The following is a 20835-nucleotide window of genomic DNA, read 5'->3' as shown; positions in this document are numbered from 1 at the left end:
TTGGCTGAAAATAATGAGTATTATTCACCTTCACAGCACAATATAATGTTCATGTTCAATTTCAGGCATGGGGAACATGGATCAGAATTTGACAATGGAAGATTTTGCTTAATGGAAGGCAACATTTCTCCTCTTCAACTTCAGTAGCTACTGTTAAATTGGGTTGTTATATTTCATTACATCTAACTACTACCACAAAGGGTACCAAAGATTTAGGATGGAAATAAGATCCATTTAATTAATAAAAAAAAATTGATTTCAGTAATTTTTCTGAGCAGAGGACATTACCAATTTGCTCTTTAGGGACAGTATCCCATTAACTACTATATACACTGCTGTATCAGTTGAAGCTTTGAAGATAATCTCTGCTACTTACTAGTTTAACCCATTAAAAGAAAAAGCTTACAATGTCACTGCTGGAGAGCGATGACACAGAAGAGGCAGATGAACCAGAGGATAACTGTTGTGTGCTGGCCAATGACAATGCCAAGTGCTGATTGTAAGATGGTTCAGAGTCTCTGTTCTGCTGCTGTTCTCCATTGCAGAGAGCTATCGGGTCTCTTATTTTCAACCTATTATCTGTTAACAGAAAACATAAGTATCATTTAAGAGCACAGAATACAAACACATGGGCCTTGAAGTCTAAGAAGAGCTGCAGTTTAACAAGCTAACTGAAAAACAGGCTCAGAGAAAACTAATCTTGGGTTAGAAAGTTACAGGTTCCTTTTATTTTTTTTTCCTGTATATCTGAATGATTAATTTCAAGGCATGAATATTTTGAATTACATCAAAATCAAGAAAAAATTTTAAGTTGGTTTCCTGCTATACCTACCAAGTTCAGGTGATAAATTAATTTTGCTCCCCCACTTCTTTTTAATCCAGGCCCTGTAGTCAATCACTTCTTGGGTCACTTTGATGATTCTACCTAATGTGCTAAAAAAATTTTTCAATTAAGTATTAAACAAAGACTGTTCGTTACATATTTGCAAGCATTTTAACAAGCTACCAAATTACACTCAAAGTCAGTTTAAGATATCCCTAACCAAAGAATCTTTTTGAACCTTCTTTTTTTAGCACACCATTTAATCCACTGAAGCACCACTTATATTCATATTATTTTTCTTTTACCATACTAACATGCAAGCAGTGACACACAGGTAAGATTTTTACTCTGTATTTCCAAATGGAATGCATATTAACTATAAAGAATGCACATGCTGATAACAGTATATTTGATAAAAGCAATTTATGGTTCTTGCATTTCTCCATACAGGAAGTTTTTCCACAGAATCTGGATTATAAACAGGTATGGGATGTAGAGAAGACAGAAAACATCCCAGCATCACAACCGGCTGTGTGGAGACAGACCTTCAGTAATCCTTGCTTCGGGATTTACAGACCAACTTATAAGGTGATACAGCCCCCACAATTACCAAGTACCATGGATCGTGAGGTAGTGGAACAAGAAACAGACTGGCTCCAAAACAAGGTAGAATTTCAATAAACTCATAATACTAAGAGGCTCAGAGAAAAAGCTTACCTGGTCCTGCTGAACAGTGACCAGTTAACAAAGTAGTGTTTTTCCAACACACTTTCCCAACATTCAGCTATTTGAATCGTACTTCTTGAGTCCTCTTGTTTGAGAGATAAATTTTCAAGGTTTCTTTTCATTAGATACTAGTCACTGAAACACTAACTATAAACTCCACACCCAAGATACATAAAATTACTATTGTACAAAAATGGGCTGTGCAAAGTTACCACTGTGGAACCGGTTTTTTTTTTTAATCTTCAATGGTTACATTAAAGTTTATCTTGTACTTCACATCATAAAGATACCTTGTGCCGGTACTGGAATTTTGTTTTAGTTTAGGTGTACAATGGGACATACAAAACCCTAATATATTTAGACTATCTTTACTAGTTTTCATAGTAACACTTTAGGTAGCAATAATTCTCCTATTATCCTAATGATTACTACTTAATGCAAGAACAAATATCACATGTTCCATGTTAGTCTTCCAACTTTAAAGACATGTTACTGTTAGTACTGAAATAGTCAGTCCAGCAAACATTGAAAATAATATCATCTAAATTACAAGTGCAAGTGCAGCTGCAGATGGGCCACCAGGACACAATGCACGTCATCCACCATTCTATTTATGTAAGGTGGATAAAATGATGCATGCTGGAAAATAAAATCTTGAATTTTACACGCAGAATTACAGGTGTGCTTGTCACCACTCAGAAATTAAAGATCTGGGTAATAATTAAAGATCAACTTTGGGACCCACAGTTCAATAGCTAAACAGAGCACACTAGGAAAAGAATAAATAAATCAGAGGATCACATTTTGTTAACGTATACTCCCATGATGTAACAAGCAGTTCTGGTTTCTCAGTCTCAAAGAGTAAGTTGAGCAAGAGGAGACAGAATGAAGATAGGGATGACCAAAACTGCAGAGGTTTAGCTGTGGCCCTAAAGCTGCAGCTCCCAAGAGAACAACCCCAGTATGGGACTCCAACATGCACCACCAGCTGGGTCTCATCAGCACCAGGACAGGGAAGGAAATCTTGCAGTTAAAAAGTTTTATCTGAGAAGGCCTTCAGAAAGAGCTGAGCTTCTACTCTAGGATTACACATAAATTTCACAACTACCACCAGCTGTGGTCTCACAACCAGAGAGTAAACATGGGCTGAGTAACAAGCTTATTACATATAAGGAGTCTGTCAAACCTGATGCTTCTTGGAGTACTGTTCTGGAAGTGAACAGAGAGTCACAATTTCATGTAGCAGAAGCAAAATGAACAGTAGACTGGTATTTTTATCAGACTGGGTGACTTATACCAAAGACCAGGCAAAATTTTGGGTTAAGTGACTGCTGCACCAACAATTGTGGCAGAGTTGCGCGCACAGAATGGGGGAATATGTTGTCTCATCAGTTCCTTCCAAAGAGCACAGAGATCAAAGCTCTAAACTCTCTTTTTTGGTATAAAGGTAGAAAAAAAGGAAATTCATGAAGTTATAAGGTCAGGAGTGCAAAGGCAGATCCATGCTACATTGCCTGTGCAGCAAAATTAAAGACGTTCATTATGAGACATCAGAAGCGGAAAGGTGATTAAGGTTAAACTGACATGTACTTAATAAAGCAGCAAAGAAAGAGGAAGCAAGTGTGATCAAGCCAGGTATTGAAGATCCAGGCTGTTTAGCCTGGGAAAAAAAGAAGCTCAGGGTGGACCATATCATTCTCTACAACTACCTGAAAGGAGGTTGTACCAGGTGGACACTGGTCTTTTCTCGCAGTAAGTGAAAGCAGAAGAGGCAATGACCTCAGGCTGCATCACAGAAGGTTCAGATTAGATATTAGAAAGAATTTCAACAAACAGGTTGTCAAGCACTGGAACAGCATGTCCAGGGAAGCAATGAAGTTACTGTCCCTGGGTGTACTTAAAAGCCATGTAACTGTGGCACTGGGGGACATGGTTTAGTGGTGAACACAGTAGTGGCTGGGTTAACAGCTGAACCAAATAATCTTTGGGGTCTTTTCCAACTTAAATGATTCTGTGAAAATATCATTCCTCATGGACTGAAGAAGCGAACTCACTTGAGATGGCACACTCTTTCCCAGAGACAGACAAGGGGCAAAGATCATATGAAAGCTGTTCAAAGCACATACTAACACCAATCCTTAAGCAGGAGATATCCTGCCCATAACTGTATTTCACAGCTAGACCCATTTCTCTGTGGCCCTAAATATTAAGAAATCAATCACAATTCTCAGTCACCTTGGCTGAACACAACACCAAATTTTATCTTGCATACAAGCCGTACAAGTTCAAAATGGATCAGTCTCATTTTCCTAAGAGGAAACTCCTTTTTCCAAGATGACAGGAAGCTGCTTGCTCTAATAAAATCAACCAAACTGTTCTAAGCCATTCTCAGAAGGGGATAGGTACAATTGATGGGAGGACAAAATAGTGTTAAGGTAATTTCTGTAGCTGTAAGAATTACCTTCAGGATTCAACTGATCACTGAGAAGAAAGCTTTTCCACAATAGGAGATAGAACATATGAGGTGTAGTGGGAATTAAAAGCTATCTGGAAGCCTGAATGATGATGGTGGTAAATGATGTGAATCTATCCCTATTCTGTGGGACTTACTACCACAGAACACGATGAAGAAAAAGGCCTATGTGGCTGAAGGACTACTCTGACTTTTTTTTTTTCCCCATTGGGACTATCAGAAGCAGCAACTCTTTAGAAAGCCTTCAATTAATGTAGACATTTTTGTGTTGGACTGACCCTGAAGAAGAACTACAACACCAAGAAAGATGTGAAATCTACTGAGTATCATCTACAAAACAGAACTCTGTACACAGAAACCTTCCCTGGGAAGAGGAAATATGAATTCAAATCCATCAGACAGTTCAAGAACCATCCTACTTAGGAAAAAAACTAGCCCCAATTAGGACAAAACTGAATAACCTCAGCCTGGGGAGTTCAGCCTCCTGCAACTTCCTATCCTTTCAAGTAATCTTCATTTAGTCTTGATCCCTCTAGTAGAACGTAATGTTCTACTAGAAGCCAGTCCTGGGTCTTAAATGGAGCCCATTGTTTATAGTTACAGTTATGCATAGGTAGTAGCATAACTACCTACTAACAAATCTAGAAAAGGGAAAAAAATGGATCAGGACAAAGGGCTCCCAGATGGCCAGGCTTTAGGTCAAGCCACCAGAAAGGTCTTTATACAGAGCATGGACCATTCTGCCTTACAGCAGGAAGAGGGATCCACAAACATACCTGGATTACCCAAGCACATCATTGGTTTAACTGAGACCAAACATGGAATGTTGACCTCTGCAACAAATTTGTTACCAAACAGCTCATCATCCACTTACAAGTCCTTTGGCACTGACGAGACTGGTGCTAGGGGAACTATTTGTATATAGAACTTTGTTGAATGCTGTTCCCCTTGCAAGCCAGTAGCATGACAGGTTCTGAGATTCAGATGTCACTGGCACAGACAGCCCAGAACTCACAGACAGGTCAGACGTGACACCTGAGCACTGCTGCTGGGACTGCTCCACAGGTTTGCAGTTGGGAACAAAATTCAAACATTTCCCAGATACAGTAACAAGTGCAAGTCCATGCAAAGTGCACATAGTGATGACACCTGAGCCTCCCATTAGATGCTATACAAATACACTTTTTGATGCCTGCAGTAAATAAAGACACCTCATAAGAGAATGACTATATTCTTCAGAGAAAAACATAGAAGTTAATGGAGACCAGGACCCAAGACAAGCAAAACTTCACAAATTCCTAGGTTAGTCTACCTGTACTTAGGCAGGAACAAAGTTTCATTCAGTATCAAGAACCGTCAGCCAATACACATTTAACAGTGACCTTTAATATCTTAAGACAGCAGTCTCAAATGTCAGTGTGCAACACTCCATACCCCTCCTTCTGTACCTCCAGCACAGTGCAGTCTCAATCTTTGTGAATTTAATACCACTGAACACCTAAAGGATTTACAGGCACTCCTCAAGTACTGTCAGTTTTAAACTCACAAGTGAAAGACTGCATCCACTTTGATGTAAACTTATTAGAGGAAACTATTTCACCTTCCAACGACATTAACGCTGAAAGTTTACATCATGGCTAGAGTCTGCAGTTGTACTGAGATGGTTTATGTGACATCTTACAGCCATCCTTCCCTGTGATTAGCTGGGGAGCTCAAAGCCATTGGTATTTTAGGGAAGTCTCAGGGAAGAGACATCCTCTGATCTAGCCCAAATTCACACTAAGGGTTAGAACAAAAGGTGCTAGAGCAGATACATTAATGGAAATACCACATGGCAGCCATGCCTTCATTATCTTTCTCCCCTCTCTTTCAAAAAACAGAAACTGCAAAGGTGAGAGCTCAAAGTACTGGTGTTTCTACGAAAGACACTAAGAACTGCATTAAAAATGCCATGTCTAGAACCATGCTAATTTTAATGGCAGTTCTGGCAATATGATCAAACTGGACTGATTCTATTAGGTTTTTTTAAATATAGTATTTTAAGTCTTTTTTAATTCTTAAATACATATCAAATCTTTTAAAACAGCTTAAGGGGGCATTTATTAAAGAACCAGGGAAACTCTTAGCCTTGTTGTCTAGTTTTCTAATTGTCTAAACAAGTAATTTGATCACACACATTTCTTTCTGCCACAACACAGACATGCATATACTAAACATTAAACCAGCAAACTCTCCTTTGAAATAATACAAGCAGAATGTTGGACTCATCCTGGGTTTTATCATACTCTCTTAATTTCAGCGCTGCACATTGACGCATTGCACTGTCATATCCCGGGGCAGGTTAAATTTCTGTGCAGATTTCAATACAAACCACAGTTAAACAATAAATAATAACATTCCTTTTATGAATCTAGAACCAAACATTCCTAACTGATTACACAGACAAATGAATATTGAAAAAGTGAACTAATTACCTCTCAGAATCTCTGTTTGGATATGATCTTGCAAGTGGCGATACTGCATGGCTAAGAACAATGTAGGCATAATCAAAAACTTGTTTCACTTGCATGGCACCGTAAGAACTTCTGCCAACGTCGTTTCCTGAAATAATGTGACAGTAGTACGATCAACTTTTTTTAATAGCAGTTACCAAAACACTAGTCATACTTAAAGCTCAGAAGCCTCAACAATACAGCTTAATTCTGTTTAAACCAGTTATCCATCCTAGCCACATCAGGAACACCTAATTGCCTATTTCAACAAAAGAAGTTGACTGTAGGAATGACACTTAACAATACGCACTCAATTTAGCACTTCTAAAATACTCATTTATAGTCTTTGAAAGAAATAGAGCATAAAGATCAGCTTAAAGCTCTTAGAGCTGTCTTCCAGAGGGAACCTACTAAGCTTAAAGCACCATGTCTCACTTACCAGTAGAGTTCCTGCAAATTCAGTTTAAAATGTCATTATGTCAGACAGACTCACATAAAACCCTATTTACCCTTATCAAAACTACAGATTAATAAACCAGCACATACAGATATTTATCTCCACAGGATAAGCCAGTTTTTTTAAAAAAATCTATCATAGAAGATTCCAGAACCTTTTATATACTGTTTTTTGATCAAGTTTGTAGCACTCTGAACTGCCCTACTTTAGGAATGAGTGACATTTTAACTGGAACTCTTACCAAGTCTATTGCCATGTGAAGAACTGCAGAAGTTAAGAACATTGTATCAGTGACAAAGTACAAGAACAGATCACCCATCTGATACCTAGAACAATCTTGCTGTTACTAGCAGAAGGCATTTGGGAGGTTCATGCGGATGGTTTTGGCATCAGACATCAAAGTTCACTGTCAGCATTCAATTTAAGAAACATAAATAAAACTGCTTTCAAATGGCATAAAATATGGACTAGGTCTTGAGTGGGTAGAAAACTGCTTACAGTGCAAGGCTCCTTCCTTCAAAATGATGTGTGAAATGCTGTGAGAACACTAGAAAGGGATGAACCACCAAATATGAAAATCAGATCAGAGCCCATGAATAAAAAAAAACAATGAAAAATCTGCTTTGAAAAATTGATGGGTAAAGGACAGAATCCATCCTTTGGAGGACAGAATCCAACAAGGCTAAGTTTGACTTTAGAGGAACACTTCACTCCCCTCAGTGTTTTGTCCAGCAAGCCACTATGGACAAACCTGCTGAGATTGGTCATCCAGGGGAAGAAAACAGATTCCTTTCAAAATTCTCCAACCATAATGCCACTCAAACAGAAAAGCATAATCAATGAAAACTAACTGAAAACATATTAGCATTTTGGGAAAACAGAATTTTTCTAGTAATTCACATGGTAAAGTAAAAACCGATCAAGAAATACTTCCTGTTTACTGACATAACTGAGTATCTTACTCTGAATGCACCACTGTGGTATACAGCAGCCACTAAGCTCAAAGTTACAGAAGCCACTCCAGATGGTTTATTTGCTATTGGACTCTATTCTGAAGTAAAAGCAGAGATCAGTATGGGCCTAGGACAGTGAATCTAGGAGGAAACACATGGTAATGTTCTCTACAGAGGACTTCACAAAGGACTTAGTCCAAAGGTGCCTGAAAAGTGACCAAAATATTTTAGTGGTCATGAAATCAGAACACAATGTTAATTATACTAAAAAAGTAATGATTAATTCAGTAAGGGCTTTGCAGAGGTAGGACACTTGTGTCCAGCCACATAATGATATTCTAAACCTAGATATGTAAGAGAATTAAATTGAGATGCAATACAGAAATGGAATACATACAAGTGGCTAAAAACACACCTACCACTAAATTAAAGGCCATCTATGGTTAGACTTGATGTTAGGGCTCTTTTCCAACCAAAATGATTCTATAAATTCACATAACACTAATTAAGAATACACACTCAACGTGCACTCAAAGAATCTTTTTTAGTTTAGTCTAACCCAATGCTAGGCAGGGACATTTGGCATGTATCCTGCATAAAGTTATACCTAAATGAAGACAAGGCTACCACAAAATATTGGCTATTCCTTTCATCAGCTGTCACTACCTCCTCTGTTGTACCAGCAAAAGAAATCATAAGCCTTTCCTAAACCAATTACAGCAAACTTGGGCAGTTTAGTTTAAATCAATGAAGTTGTGCTTGAGTCTTGATTGAAGCAGATTTGAGAAGAGAGGCAGAATAGCTCATGCCATACCATGCTTGAGTTCCTGGATTGCTTCATTCTGCACCTGTAACTCATTCATAAAAATGTCTGAATTAACAGGTCTTAATCAAGTATACAGTCTGCACAGCTTTTTACTTGGGCTGCAGCGAGAGCTACTGTGAACTGACCTGTCGAGTCTGTATAAAGATGATCCTAGCCAATCCACAAAACTACATATTAAAAAAGCCAGAAGATCACACATTTGCATTTGCTGCCCTGAATAGATTTTCTTCTGAGAGATCATGTCTTACATAACTGAGCATCCTTGTTTGGTCACAATCTAGACTGATCAGTTAAAGCACGCAACTCAAATGCTGTCACTCTTTAAAAAAATCATACATACTTCAATCCTCAGATGTACATTAGCAGATAACAATGGTGTGTGATTTCATGTATAATTCAATCCTTATTCTTTCTTACAAAGCCTTCATCCCTAAAGGAGCATGTCCAAAATTTCCATCATTTGCTATCAGTATTACCACTCCATCAGGTAGCCTTCCTTTACCTGAAGCGGTTTTAAGAACACGGCCTGAAAAGGTAAAGGTAAGACCATGAGCTAGAACTGAAGCAGATCCATTCATGTTAAGCTATTAGCTAGTAAACAGCTTTTTGCAACATTCAGCACTAAAGAGGTTCTTTCAAACGCTAACTGCAATGAACCTGTGCATTTTTATAAGCACTTATGTTTTATACACACACACAAACATATATATTTGCAGGTTCTAATGACAAATAGCTGACACTGAAAAGCTGCCATGAATCATTCTAGGCAGCCACTAAGGCTAGAAGAGATGATCTCATAGATGTTGCCAATATCAAATCTATTTACTTCCCGTACTTGTGACCTCTCAAGATGCAGAAGCAAGCAACATGAAGCATAATAAAGCCTGCAAGTTAAAGATTCTCTTTTCCAAGGAAACACATTGAACTAAAGGTTTAGAACTTTTCATTACTGCCCACAGCAATTCAGAATGAAAAACAAACTTGCTCATGAATGGAGCTGCACAGGTGGAACTCCAAGTTTTAAACTTGGTGTTAAAGAGTAGCAATTTAGCTACTCTAGCTACTGCCACTCTGAAACTAGACCAAAAATTATTCCTGTTCTGTGCATCACAATGATTGGAGGACCTTGATAATCACCTGATTCACAAAGGTATAAAATAACAAGCCCCCCCAACAGTCTGCTGGGTAAGTGCCAAGTTTGTTTTACAACCACAGATTAAAAGATTTGTCAACTGCAAAGTTATGTCTGACAGGATGCTGCTAGACCAACTCCAGACAAACCTCTTCCAAGATGACATCTACCCTGCTCCAACATATTCCTGCGAACAAACTTCTGGGTGCCTGGCTTTTCAGCTCTCTTTAATAAATACTTTTACTTTTTATATATTTTACAAAAAGGACAAGTGCTTTGAGAAACTGAAACACTGCAGCTACAAGATGTTTATGGAAACTCCCTCCTTTAGACAATACTAAGGGAATGATTTTCATTTCATGACTCTGTCCTAGGACACTAACTCAAGATGAAAGATCTTAGACTATGTACGAAGACCAAGTATAAATGATTACTTGAAAATGCATCACCTCTACATTAGTCTGATAACTCAAATCTGGACCTCAACAAGCTTCCCACTTGAAGTGTCAACTTCTGACATTTTTGTTGGAATCCTGGTTCTTAAATCATACAAATTATCTTCTGGCACACACTGATCAGTCTCTGAAAAACCCTGCAGTACCTAAGAGAATCTAAGAAAACCCACTGCAACCAATACAACAACACAATATGGAACCTGGATGCCTTTTCCTCCCAAACCCAGGAACTAAAACAAGGTAATGAGCAGGTTAGAGTGATGTATCACATCCTTCTGATGACACCTTTCATCTCTTAGTCAGACATCACCCACCATTTCTGAATAAAACCACCCACACTGAATAAAAAACAGTTCCTTCAACTTAAAGAAACTAAGTCCACTAAACACATTCCTGTTCCCTACAAGACCATTTTAAAGCTATTCTTTTGAGTTATACCCTTCATTATCCCACTGCTGAACTACTGCATACACAGACAGGAGTGACTTTTACACTACTTTGATAATCTTTGAGAAATTGAAAGGGAGAGCTTTTTTTATCCCTGTATTTTTGTCTCATTTTGGGATTAAGAAGCTATATTTTCAAGTATTCTTCCAAGGTTTAAAAGGAACCGTATAGACAGTTGTGATCAGGCTAAAAAAAAAGGATTGAAAAACAAAGTTAAAAACCTGTGCATACAGTGCAAACACAGGTTTGCAGGGGTAAAACTCACCAGCAGCTTATGCTAATTTAAAGTTGAGACATCTGTGTCCACTCTTTATGAAAATAACTTATTCCCATCTCCTTCACAGTACTACCACCAACCCTCAGAGTCAGACATTGAGTGGATCTGAACACAAACTCATCAGAGATGACTTGTAAACTGGGCAAGGACCTGAACCCTTGGGAAAGATTTTTGTACTGAGACAGAAGGAATACCAGAATTAAACTAATTAACAGAATTCTAGACGCTACTAACATACACTTGACAGGCAATTTTAGATACTGTAGAAGTACATGATTAAGTCTGAATCTAAGGAGGCTATACTCATCAGATCTGATTCAAAGAGACATCCTATATGTGCTATGTAATTTTCCTCCACGCTTCATCTGGCAAGTTCTGAAGGTCTGTGGTAGCTGCTAAAAAATATTCCTATGAGACACAGTGGTCAGATAACTTCAAAATATTGTCAGTTTTCATTTCCATTGCCAAAACACTATGCCCTGTAAGAATTATATTATCTCACACCATACAAACTCTTTATTTAATTTAATTCTTACCAACTCTTTGACAGCATACAGCTATTCTTTCTTCTAAACTACAGTTCTTTGTTTCTGCAAGATTAATGCTAGGAAGAACAGTTCAGAGCCCCCATTAGACCCTTTTTTTTCTTCTCCAGAGTACTATTGGCAGTGATTAAAACATTGCGTAGCACACACAATTTATTTTCCTTCAGTCCCCAGCAGACAGAAGGAACAGAACTGAAGGACAGTAAGGATTTTTGACTCTAAACAATTGTGGTTTATGTTGCTATTCAAATGGGTCTTCAGGCAAGTAAGTACACAGCTGCTAAAGGAAATCTCAACGACAATGACAGTTCTGCACAATCACATCCTAACCTAATGCCTGGCCAAGTACAAGAGTCATGATGGACACAGAGTTACAAACATATCAGAGATATGGTTAGACAAATGAGTATCATGGCCTGAAACCTGTTCTAGGGAAGTATGAACATTCAGCATATTGAGTATTTAGAAAGGTGCCAGACTTCAGCTCCTGATCCATGGTACTTGCTTTAAAAGTGGTGTAAAAGTGCCGTAAAATGTCTATGCGCAAAATGTGACAGTATGGACTTTGACTGCCAATTACATTCTAGAAATACTTGTGCTGAAGTCCAAATTAGCTGAAAATTGACTTTGTTAAAAAGCTGGTTTGGAATTTCAGCTACTTGTGATGGTCTAAATAGAATACAAACTGAGCACTTTAAAGCTGGAAATTTTCCCGAGGCACTTAGCCAAAATTAAGCTCAATTATTTTGAGGGTTACTGAATTAAAACCAAATCTAAAAAAAAAAAATAATTTTATGTTAACTACTATCAAAAGAACATGCAACTCTAAAACACTAACTGGCATTCCCTAAAGATCCCTGTGCAGCACAGAAGCCAGATATGCAAAGTGCTCTCCACACCACCACCACCGCAGCTGGTTTTTACAGATACCCACCCCTGTTCCTGTGCAGTCCCTGTGGTACCACCCTGCAGGACTGGTTCTGCACCTGGGGCATTTCTTTCCCATATGGTGTGACTTATCTGAAGTATGGCACCACAGACTGTGGCAGTAAAAGCTACACTTTCCAATCTCATTCTCACAGCAAATAATGGAGAACTGTTCTGCTAACAACCTCCCTTGCAGCATTTCCTGGAATTCTTTCTTTCACTACCTCTCGATGCTGTCAGAGAATCTCATTATGTCCTCAACACGGTTCTGGATCCAAAGCACTATGCAACTGCACTGTTTGTATGTAAACCAATTTACTAAGGCTAAGAATTTTGTGAGACCTCAGGCCCATATCCCTCAGCCCTCCCTCCTACCTGACTGTACCTCTACAGCAGCAACAGCCTCTTCCCAGTGCAGCTTCTTAACTTGTCTGACGGACTAACGCAAGCTGAGAGCACAAGCTGAGCCAGAGCTCTGGAATATTGCAAGAAGTGTGCAGTCTTACCAGGCAGAAGAGGATCTTCAATACATAGCATGGATGGTCTGTATCCATTAGTCATGACTTTCATGATTTCTTCTTTGGCAATATAGGCACCTCCATTTTTTATTCTAATACCAGTTTTCAAGTAGTTAAAATTCCTTCCATAAAGTTCAAAAAATTCTATTAGAAGCATTCCAAGGTTTTCATCAGCTCTTCTGGCATCAATTCTTGGATGTAGCTGCAACACAAACCAGTTTTTGCATATAAAAAATTAGTAGTTTTCAGACCATAACACAGGGCAACAAAAAGCTCATTTAAACAGCTGAATATTTCTTCACATAAGCCTCAACTGAATAATTCACTCTTCATGTACTTAAACCATTCTCACACAACCTAGAGGGGGCAGCCCTTCAGCAGTATCTGAAAGCCAAAGAATTCTTTTCTCTTTCCTCATGTAGCTTTTAGAGGATTGGGGAATTCTTTTCCCTAAGTCAAAAACAAGAACTAAGTACTGCACACTAAATTATAGCCTAGTTAGTAACAAAGTAGTACCTGATTTTCCACAGCAAATCCATCCCTCAATGCTTTCAGAAAGTGGCAGGGAATCTAGTTGCCTCAACTGAAATACAGTTTGTGTCTCTATCTCTACTTGTTATATTTGGTATACAAAATCTATAGCAATAGTTCAGTCAACACCACCAGCAGCAGAATATGTAAGTTTTCCATTACCACAGCTGCTGAGAGATGCTAACCCAATACCTCATCATACCTACAGGAGGCTCACTGTCACAAAAATATATTAAGAGAAGTTGTAACTTGTTTCTAACATTGTAACTTGTGACAATTTCATCAGTCAAGTACAGCATCTGCCAGTCTTAAGTATGTCAAAACCTAAACAATATATAAGAAAAAAAAACTTGACTGTTGGATTTCATCATTTTAATAAACACTGAAATCAACTACTCTGCACATTCAGTACCAGTAGTCTGGGAAGCAAAAGACAAAAATGCATCCTGCAGATTTATGAAGCACCATTAAGATGATTCAGGTAGAGGCCTAGTGTAGAGAGCAATGCATAGCCTCTATGCCTTTTCACAAGGCAATTGCTGCTGTTCCAGCTCACACAGGATAGATCCTGGATGTCTGAGAGGTACTCCACAGGATCTTTCAAGAGTCAAACACTCAGAGCCATAACAGTAATGCTGCGCTTTGCAAGGGGCATCTGAAGAAACAGTACAATAAAAGGACATACATACAGAACCTAAAATATTCTGAAGAACATGGAAACAAATAAGGAACACTTACCTGCAGGAAACTAATTGCCATTAAAATTAGGCTATAAGAGCTAATTCCACCAGTAAAAACTTCATTCAAATCCCTCTGAAGGAGGAACTGTTTTAATACTAAAATCAAGTAAGGTAGCAAAGAATATTTCTGCAAAGCAAAACAAGTTTTATCAATGACAATGTCAACATTCCAAAACAAATAAAGAAGTACACAATCTCAGCACACACAGATTCATCTAATACAAAAATATTTCCAGAGGAAGAACTGAAACTTGCTTTTTTTAATTCTAGAAACAGATGAATAGACTTCAACTCTTACATGATCTAAGACCTAACATATCAAATTTATTTCCCACCTAAACAGTAACACTTTTAGATCCTTCTTTGAATGCCAATGTCACTTACTATAGTCAAAGCTTTCACTCTAAATAGTACTTTTACTACAGAGCATAAAAGGAAACTTTTTAAGTGTGTAGCTACACAGAATTGGTTTTTGACAGTTTAGCAGGACAGTATTCATAATGCAGCATCACTTAAATTCAAGGTAAGCAAAACTTGAAAAGAGACTTGCTTCAGAAGCAAAGTTTAGTGCCTATCTGTATATCTAGACATGAACATAGTAGTTCTTTCAGAGTGTACAGGTTTACTCAAACACCTAGCACTCAAAGGGAATACTGAATGGACACCAATTGATAACTTAAAATATCTGTGTTTAACTAGTATTAATGAAAACAGTCTTCAGCAATAAATTGTCAGGCCATACCAATAAAGGTTAGCTAAGCACCTAGCACACCCTTAGTAAGTAGCATAACTTTCAATACATGGCTGATACCTTCATGTATTCCTTGATAAATCGAGCTGCCTTCACACCAGTTTCTACATTAAAACTGATGTCAACTTTCACTTCTGTCTCCTGGTCAGTGAGTTTAATTATTGGTACCTGAAAAGATTAAGACAAGAACGTGAATCCCCAGGAATACAACACTGGTGCTGTTCCCTAGCTCACTCAAGACACATGGATATAAGCACTCAAAATGATTTCAACTATCAAGTCTGTCTGAGGGGAAGTAACAATCCTAACCTGACTGACCACTGAGTGCTTTCTACGGAGGTGATTAATGTACAACCACATTAACTTACCATCACTCTGGTACTCTACCATAGCCATTAGCTGCCTTCATAGCTGCAACAGCAGTGTTTCATACGACAACTTAATTTACTTAATTTAACGGCTCATTCTAATTAATAGAAGATCTTGTAATCTCATAACCTGTGGGAACTGCATTCCTGTGACCCAGTATTGCACCATTCACTTACTGAACTGACAGGAAACCGGCCTAGCAGAAAGAAATGCCTGTTGGTTTATCAAGATGACCTGGTTCAATGCAGAGTCAAATGAAAGCCAAAAAAAATAAAGCAAAGCCACCATAGTAATATGGCAGGAATAAATTAATATAAAATGACTATGTAGTTTAGCTTCACACCACCACCTGGAAGGCCCTATAAAATCATCTTACAATCATAACCTAAACTTCAGCTGATAACATTTAAAATAAAATTGAACTCCTCATATTTTTAATCTGAAATTGAAAACAAAAAAGAGCAGACGTATACCATCATTTTGTACCAGTATCAGAAGAAAAAAATAAGAAGGAATAGTAGACTTGTAAGCCTAGCACCATTTTCCATAATTAACTGGTAATACAGATTCTGAAAATCCCAACAGTTCTCAGTTAAACCAAAGACTACCAAAGCTACTGCTACGTCCTGCTACTCTAATGAAAGCCACAGGAATATTAGGAACCTAAAAGAGGAAGACTGTTTTAGAGACCACAAAACAGAAGCTTGCTAACAGAAGTTTGGAATACTCACCTTAGTCCCCTGAAGAAAACATCACTTGCTCAGTAACATAAAATTCTCACACATTAAGTTTTTAACATATTCAACATGATTCAGGCTTACAAGAAAGACACAAGAGATACCACACATCAGTCTGACAAGTGACATAAAGCTCTCAAATAGTATATTTTGGACAGGAAAACCCAGTGCTAGGTTTGGAACACTTCACTATGCCATCAGAAACAAGACAACCTGAAAATTATGTTGAAAGCTAGACAGCTCTAGTTACTGGCTTAACAAATTCCCCTCAAAGGTCAGTGAAAAAATATTATGCAAACAGTTAACTTATTTTACTGGATATTTTGCAAATACTAACTTTCATATCTTTATTGTCAATGTAAATATAAAGTATGGCCTTCAGCAAACACAGTACACATAATTACCGACATCGATGCAAAAGACTCCATGCTCTTGCTAAGCATATACAGATTCCACTGAAATCTTGCAGAGAGTTTAAGACAATATAATTTACTTCAGGAATTAAGAATACTACATCAGCAATATCTGAAGGGGCCTGAAAGTTTTCCAGTTCAGTATTCCAAAGTTATTACTTACCGTAGCTTTGTCAAGTACTTTAATGGAATATGGCTCAGCCACATTGTGTTTTCTCAGTGCTTGCTCCAACAGCTGTAAAGGGGGTCGTTCCCATTTTCCAAAAACAACTAGATCAATATCACTAGACAAAAAGAACAGCATGAAATCCAGTAAATCTAAAGCAAAATACACTGCCAAAAAAATACGGTAAGATTGGCATTCTACATATTACAAGTCATATATGGTGATGATTTTGCAATTTGCAATATAGGTTACCAATAAGCTTCTTCTAGGAGCATTAAGCAAGACAGTCCACGGTATTTTAGGACCCAAAGCAGTATTCTAGTTTCTTGCTTCCATTACTCTGATGAGCTTTTCCTCGGAGTTCCTTTCCCTTTTACCTTTCATGCTCCCTCCCCTCTGACTTAAAACAGTCCAATTCCATCCATCATCTATCTACTCATGTTGATGGGCATTTTAATAATCCAAAGAATTTTATCAGTGATTGGTATTCACAGAAATGAAATTTCCCATGCTTTCCTTATGAAAATTTAACTTATATAAAAACAACTTCATCTTCAAGGCAGAGCTACACAGGTTTCCACATCCAATTGAACCATTAAGTGATACAAAATACCAAATTAAGTAAGACATTTTGCTCCCCAAAAAGATGGGAATACAGCACTGTGATGGCTCTTTTAACTTTACACAGTAACTCTGTGTAAAACACATTCCAAGTAATTTATCTTATTTAACTAAATGATCTTTACAAGGGAAATGCCAAGCATTCAGTTTCACTCTCTGTTTAAAAAAAAAGTCAAAGACTAACCCCAGACAGAAGGAAGAAAAGGTAAATCACCAAAGGGTCAACAAGCAGAGCAGTAAGATAATACATCAAATACTTATCACAAATCTTGACGTTCAAAAGCTCTTCCCTTTGTCACATGAAATATAAAAGTTTTACTAAAAGCTTGACACATTTGCACATTTCAAACTCCTCTTTGAAATTTAGTATTTCTCTAAAAGAAGACAAAAGTAAACTATTACTTACCTAGTCGGAAGATAAAGCCCTGTACTAAAGCTGCCAAATATCTGGACCTGAAAACAACAGAGCAGTAAAAGATCTTGCAATTATGAATTCTCACTTCCTTTTTCTTTCACAAAACTTCATACTGTTCTCCAGTTGTTAAGGTTATAGCCAGTAAAAAAGTTACTTTATTATATACTCTCTGGACAAACACATCTTTTCTTAGAGATGCAACTTTAGAGGAAATTTGGCTTCTTTACCACGAAACAACTACCAATCCAGCTAGCAGAGAGTAAATTTAAGGAAATTCTTTTCATTACTTATTTCCAGTTTGACAGACATACAAGCTTTTATCAGTTTCCTTCCCTCCTGCTCCTTCCTTTCCTTACAGGACAGCTTTACTGAAACTGTAAGAGTTTTAGGGAAATTTTTATGCTTAAAGACCAGCACGTACGTCCAAACATATCATTCAGAAAAATATGAATACTATAGATTTTACTGTCAGGAACAACTATGAAGTAGCAGCAGTTGTTGGTGTGTGGAAAAGCAGGCACAATGAAGATACACCCACAGACTGCATCAAATACTTTCAGTGAGCTTCCCATCTAAAGGACTGAGATGTCCTTCCCTCTCTGATACAGCAGAGCCCAATGCACAAGCTCACTTAGTTTTTGGCCAGGCAACACAGGCCCTTTTCAGTGTTTATATCGATCTCAACAAAGTAGAAAAATCTCACTATGAAGGAAAAACATGGGTGAGATGAAGCAGATCGGCTTTACAGTATTTTTAGTTCAGTTCTGTAGCCTGAGCCCTCACTGTCTGCCACGGAAGGCTATGAAATCACCATGGTCTCAAACATTTTTCTGGTGGCTAAGGACAATGCTACAATCTGGCAATCACAAAGGTGATGCTAGAAATACAATTTAGAACACATTCTTTTTGAATAAGCAAACTTGTTCACTGGGTAACAAAGTGTTTGGAATACTCTAGCTTAGACTGCAACATATCTCAGGGAGTGCAATTTTCAGACTACAGTGGGGCTAAAGCAATTCTTGGATGTCAAATTCACGAAGAGTACAAAAAAAAAATCTGCATTTAATTGCTCTTTCATAAAATATTTTGATTTAAAAATATCCACACATTCAGGACTCCTTGCAGAAATGGATACATAGGTAGTCAGTCCCACTTTATTATTCAAAATTAAATTATACAGAGACAATCAATTTAATAAGCTTTTACTTTAAGAAAGGCACTACTAAAAGCTTCACATTCCCAGCTCTCAAAATGAAAAAATATTCAGCAGAATTCATTAAGCCAAAATCTAGGTTTGAAATTTCCCCACTTATTTTAAAATGAATTGCCAAATACTGTAAAAACTGCGATATTAAGTCAATTGCCTTAAACTTTAAGAGTTACCTGTTCATTCCTAAAAGAAAGAAAGATAATAGCAAGGTTAAGTGAACCAAGCTCTACAATTTACTAGAGAAGGAAAGCACAACTGAAGCTACACTCACATCAGCGGTAGGCCAAAGATCTTTGATGACTGTTTCTATCCTTTTTACCACTTCTCTTCTCATAGCTGCTTCTTCAGGACGAGGGGACATGAAGTCATAGAAGTCAATGATTTCTTCATGTAGTCTAATGGAGAAAGCAGAATCAGTTAAAGTGACAACTGAACTATTTAACTATTACAATAAATTTTACAAGAAACAGGCCGTAGGCTTTATTTAATATCATCCTTTAACCCAAGAGCTCAGAACACTAACTCTAGTAGACACTTCCTAAATTTCTTACTGACTCAGCAGTGAAGGCCAAAGTCAATTCCTGATCCTTAATGATTCTCTTCTTTAGAAAACAAAGCTGAGCCTTAAAAACTACATAATGATGCAAATGTGAAGCAGCACAAGACCAACCAAAGTCTTCAAGCAGGTTTATTCTTCCAGCAGTTCTTACTTCTGTGTATGCAGCAGTTTACACAGACTATAAACAGGCCACTGGCATTGGTGAGGTTTTGCAGAGGACAATAAAAAGGACATTTGAGTATTTCTTGATGTAAAAACATACACTTTGACACTCAGGCCCTTCATTAGCCATTCATTCATATAGAAAGGGACCTTCCAACTGAACTCAAAGTGAGAAATGTTAAATATATTCTCAAGTGTAAAGCATTTTTATACTAATGTTACATGAGGACGCTGGAACCTTATACACCTATTAAGCCCTTTTGTTTCACATCTACCAGTACTATAGAACTCTTGCTGCCAAATCTGAGTATTCAGGTGAATGTCATGTTTGCCTTCAATGGAAAAGCATCAAGCCATGCCAAACAAAAATGCAAATAACTACCCCGTGACATTTTTTCCAAAACATCTTTTTGATGTTGACATATTTCTAAGATTTGTCTAACTCACAAAATGTACCTAGTCAACATCGTAGTGAAATCCAAATGCTGTCCTAAACCTAAAAATCAATCTATAGTTTATATAGTTTTATATACTTAAACTTCCAAAAGCAAAATTTAATACCTCTCTAGTAGAACTCAACTCTTCATCTGAGACTTTTGCAATTCATTTTATTCAGCAATTTCCCTGCTAGTAGGTAACTTCCAAGAGACCACATGCCTAAATTTTGATGTGTAAGTATTCCTTCCCATACACAAAGAGATTTTTGCAGCAAAGCTCAAAGATACTTCCAAAAATCATAAATATTTTGAATTACTGTGTGCCCTTTCTCTTTTCTTAAACTGAGCTTGGACCCACAACTGAACATTTAACTACACAGCTGATTTAACTAACATTTCAATTTGCTGATGAATACACTTTATTCCAAAATTTTAGAGCAAGACAGAAAATACAAACTAACATGCTCTTACTTTGTTTTGCTTACAGAAAGTATGCTTTTTTCCTACCTTTCCAAGACAAAAAGACCAATGAATAAAATACTTGAATACACCTAACATCAATGGGGACAGCCTAAAGACTTCCCATCCTTCTGCCTATAATAATCTGCAGTAGGCAGATACAGGGTGAAAGCAAGAAAAGACAAGAAAAGCAAAGGGGCAGCCATCCTTCCAA

The 20835-nt window shown here is 37.5% G+C and overlaps 1 protein-coding gene across 3 annotated transcripts in view; it reads right to left on the bottom strand.

Moving 5' to 3' along the window:
- The window catches only part of TENT4A (terminal nucleotidyltransferase 4A), a 56464-nt gene that overhangs the window by 22477 nt on the left and 13152 nt on the right, over positions 1 to 20835 (bottom strand). For all 3 annotated transcript variants that reach the window (XM_084208504.1, XM_084208505.1, XM_084208506.1), the window contains exons 2-10: positions 19276 to 19399; positions 17786 to 17832; positions 16756 to 16876; positions 15134 to 15241; positions 14321 to 14449; positions 13040 to 13253; positions 6497 to 6623; positions 833 to 933; positions 407 to 579 (exon numbers count right to left, since the gene is read on the bottom strand). In XM_084208504.1, the coding sequence (XP_084064630.1) occupies positions 407 to 579; positions 833 to 933; positions 6497 to 6623; positions 13040 to 13253; positions 14321 to 14449; positions 15134 to 15241; positions 16756 to 16876; positions 17786 to 17832; positions 19276 to 19399 (1144 nt within the window). The remainder of the gene's footprint in view (positions 1 to 406; positions 580 to 832; positions 934 to 6496; positions 6624 to 13039; positions 13254 to 14320; positions 14450 to 15133; positions 15242 to 16755; positions 16877 to 17785; positions 17833 to 19275; positions 19400 to 20835) is intronic.

Source organism: Fringilla coelebs (genome assembly GCF_963513975.1).
Source record: "Fringilla coelebs genome assembly, chromosome: 1".
In the NCBI taxonomy this organism is placed as follows: domain Eukaryota; kingdom Metazoa; phylum Chordata; class Aves; order Passeriformes; family Fringillidae; genus Fringilla; species Fringilla coelebs.
The sequence above is the reverse complement of the archived record's forward strand: the minus strand, read 5'-3'. Positions and strand labels throughout refer to the sequence as shown.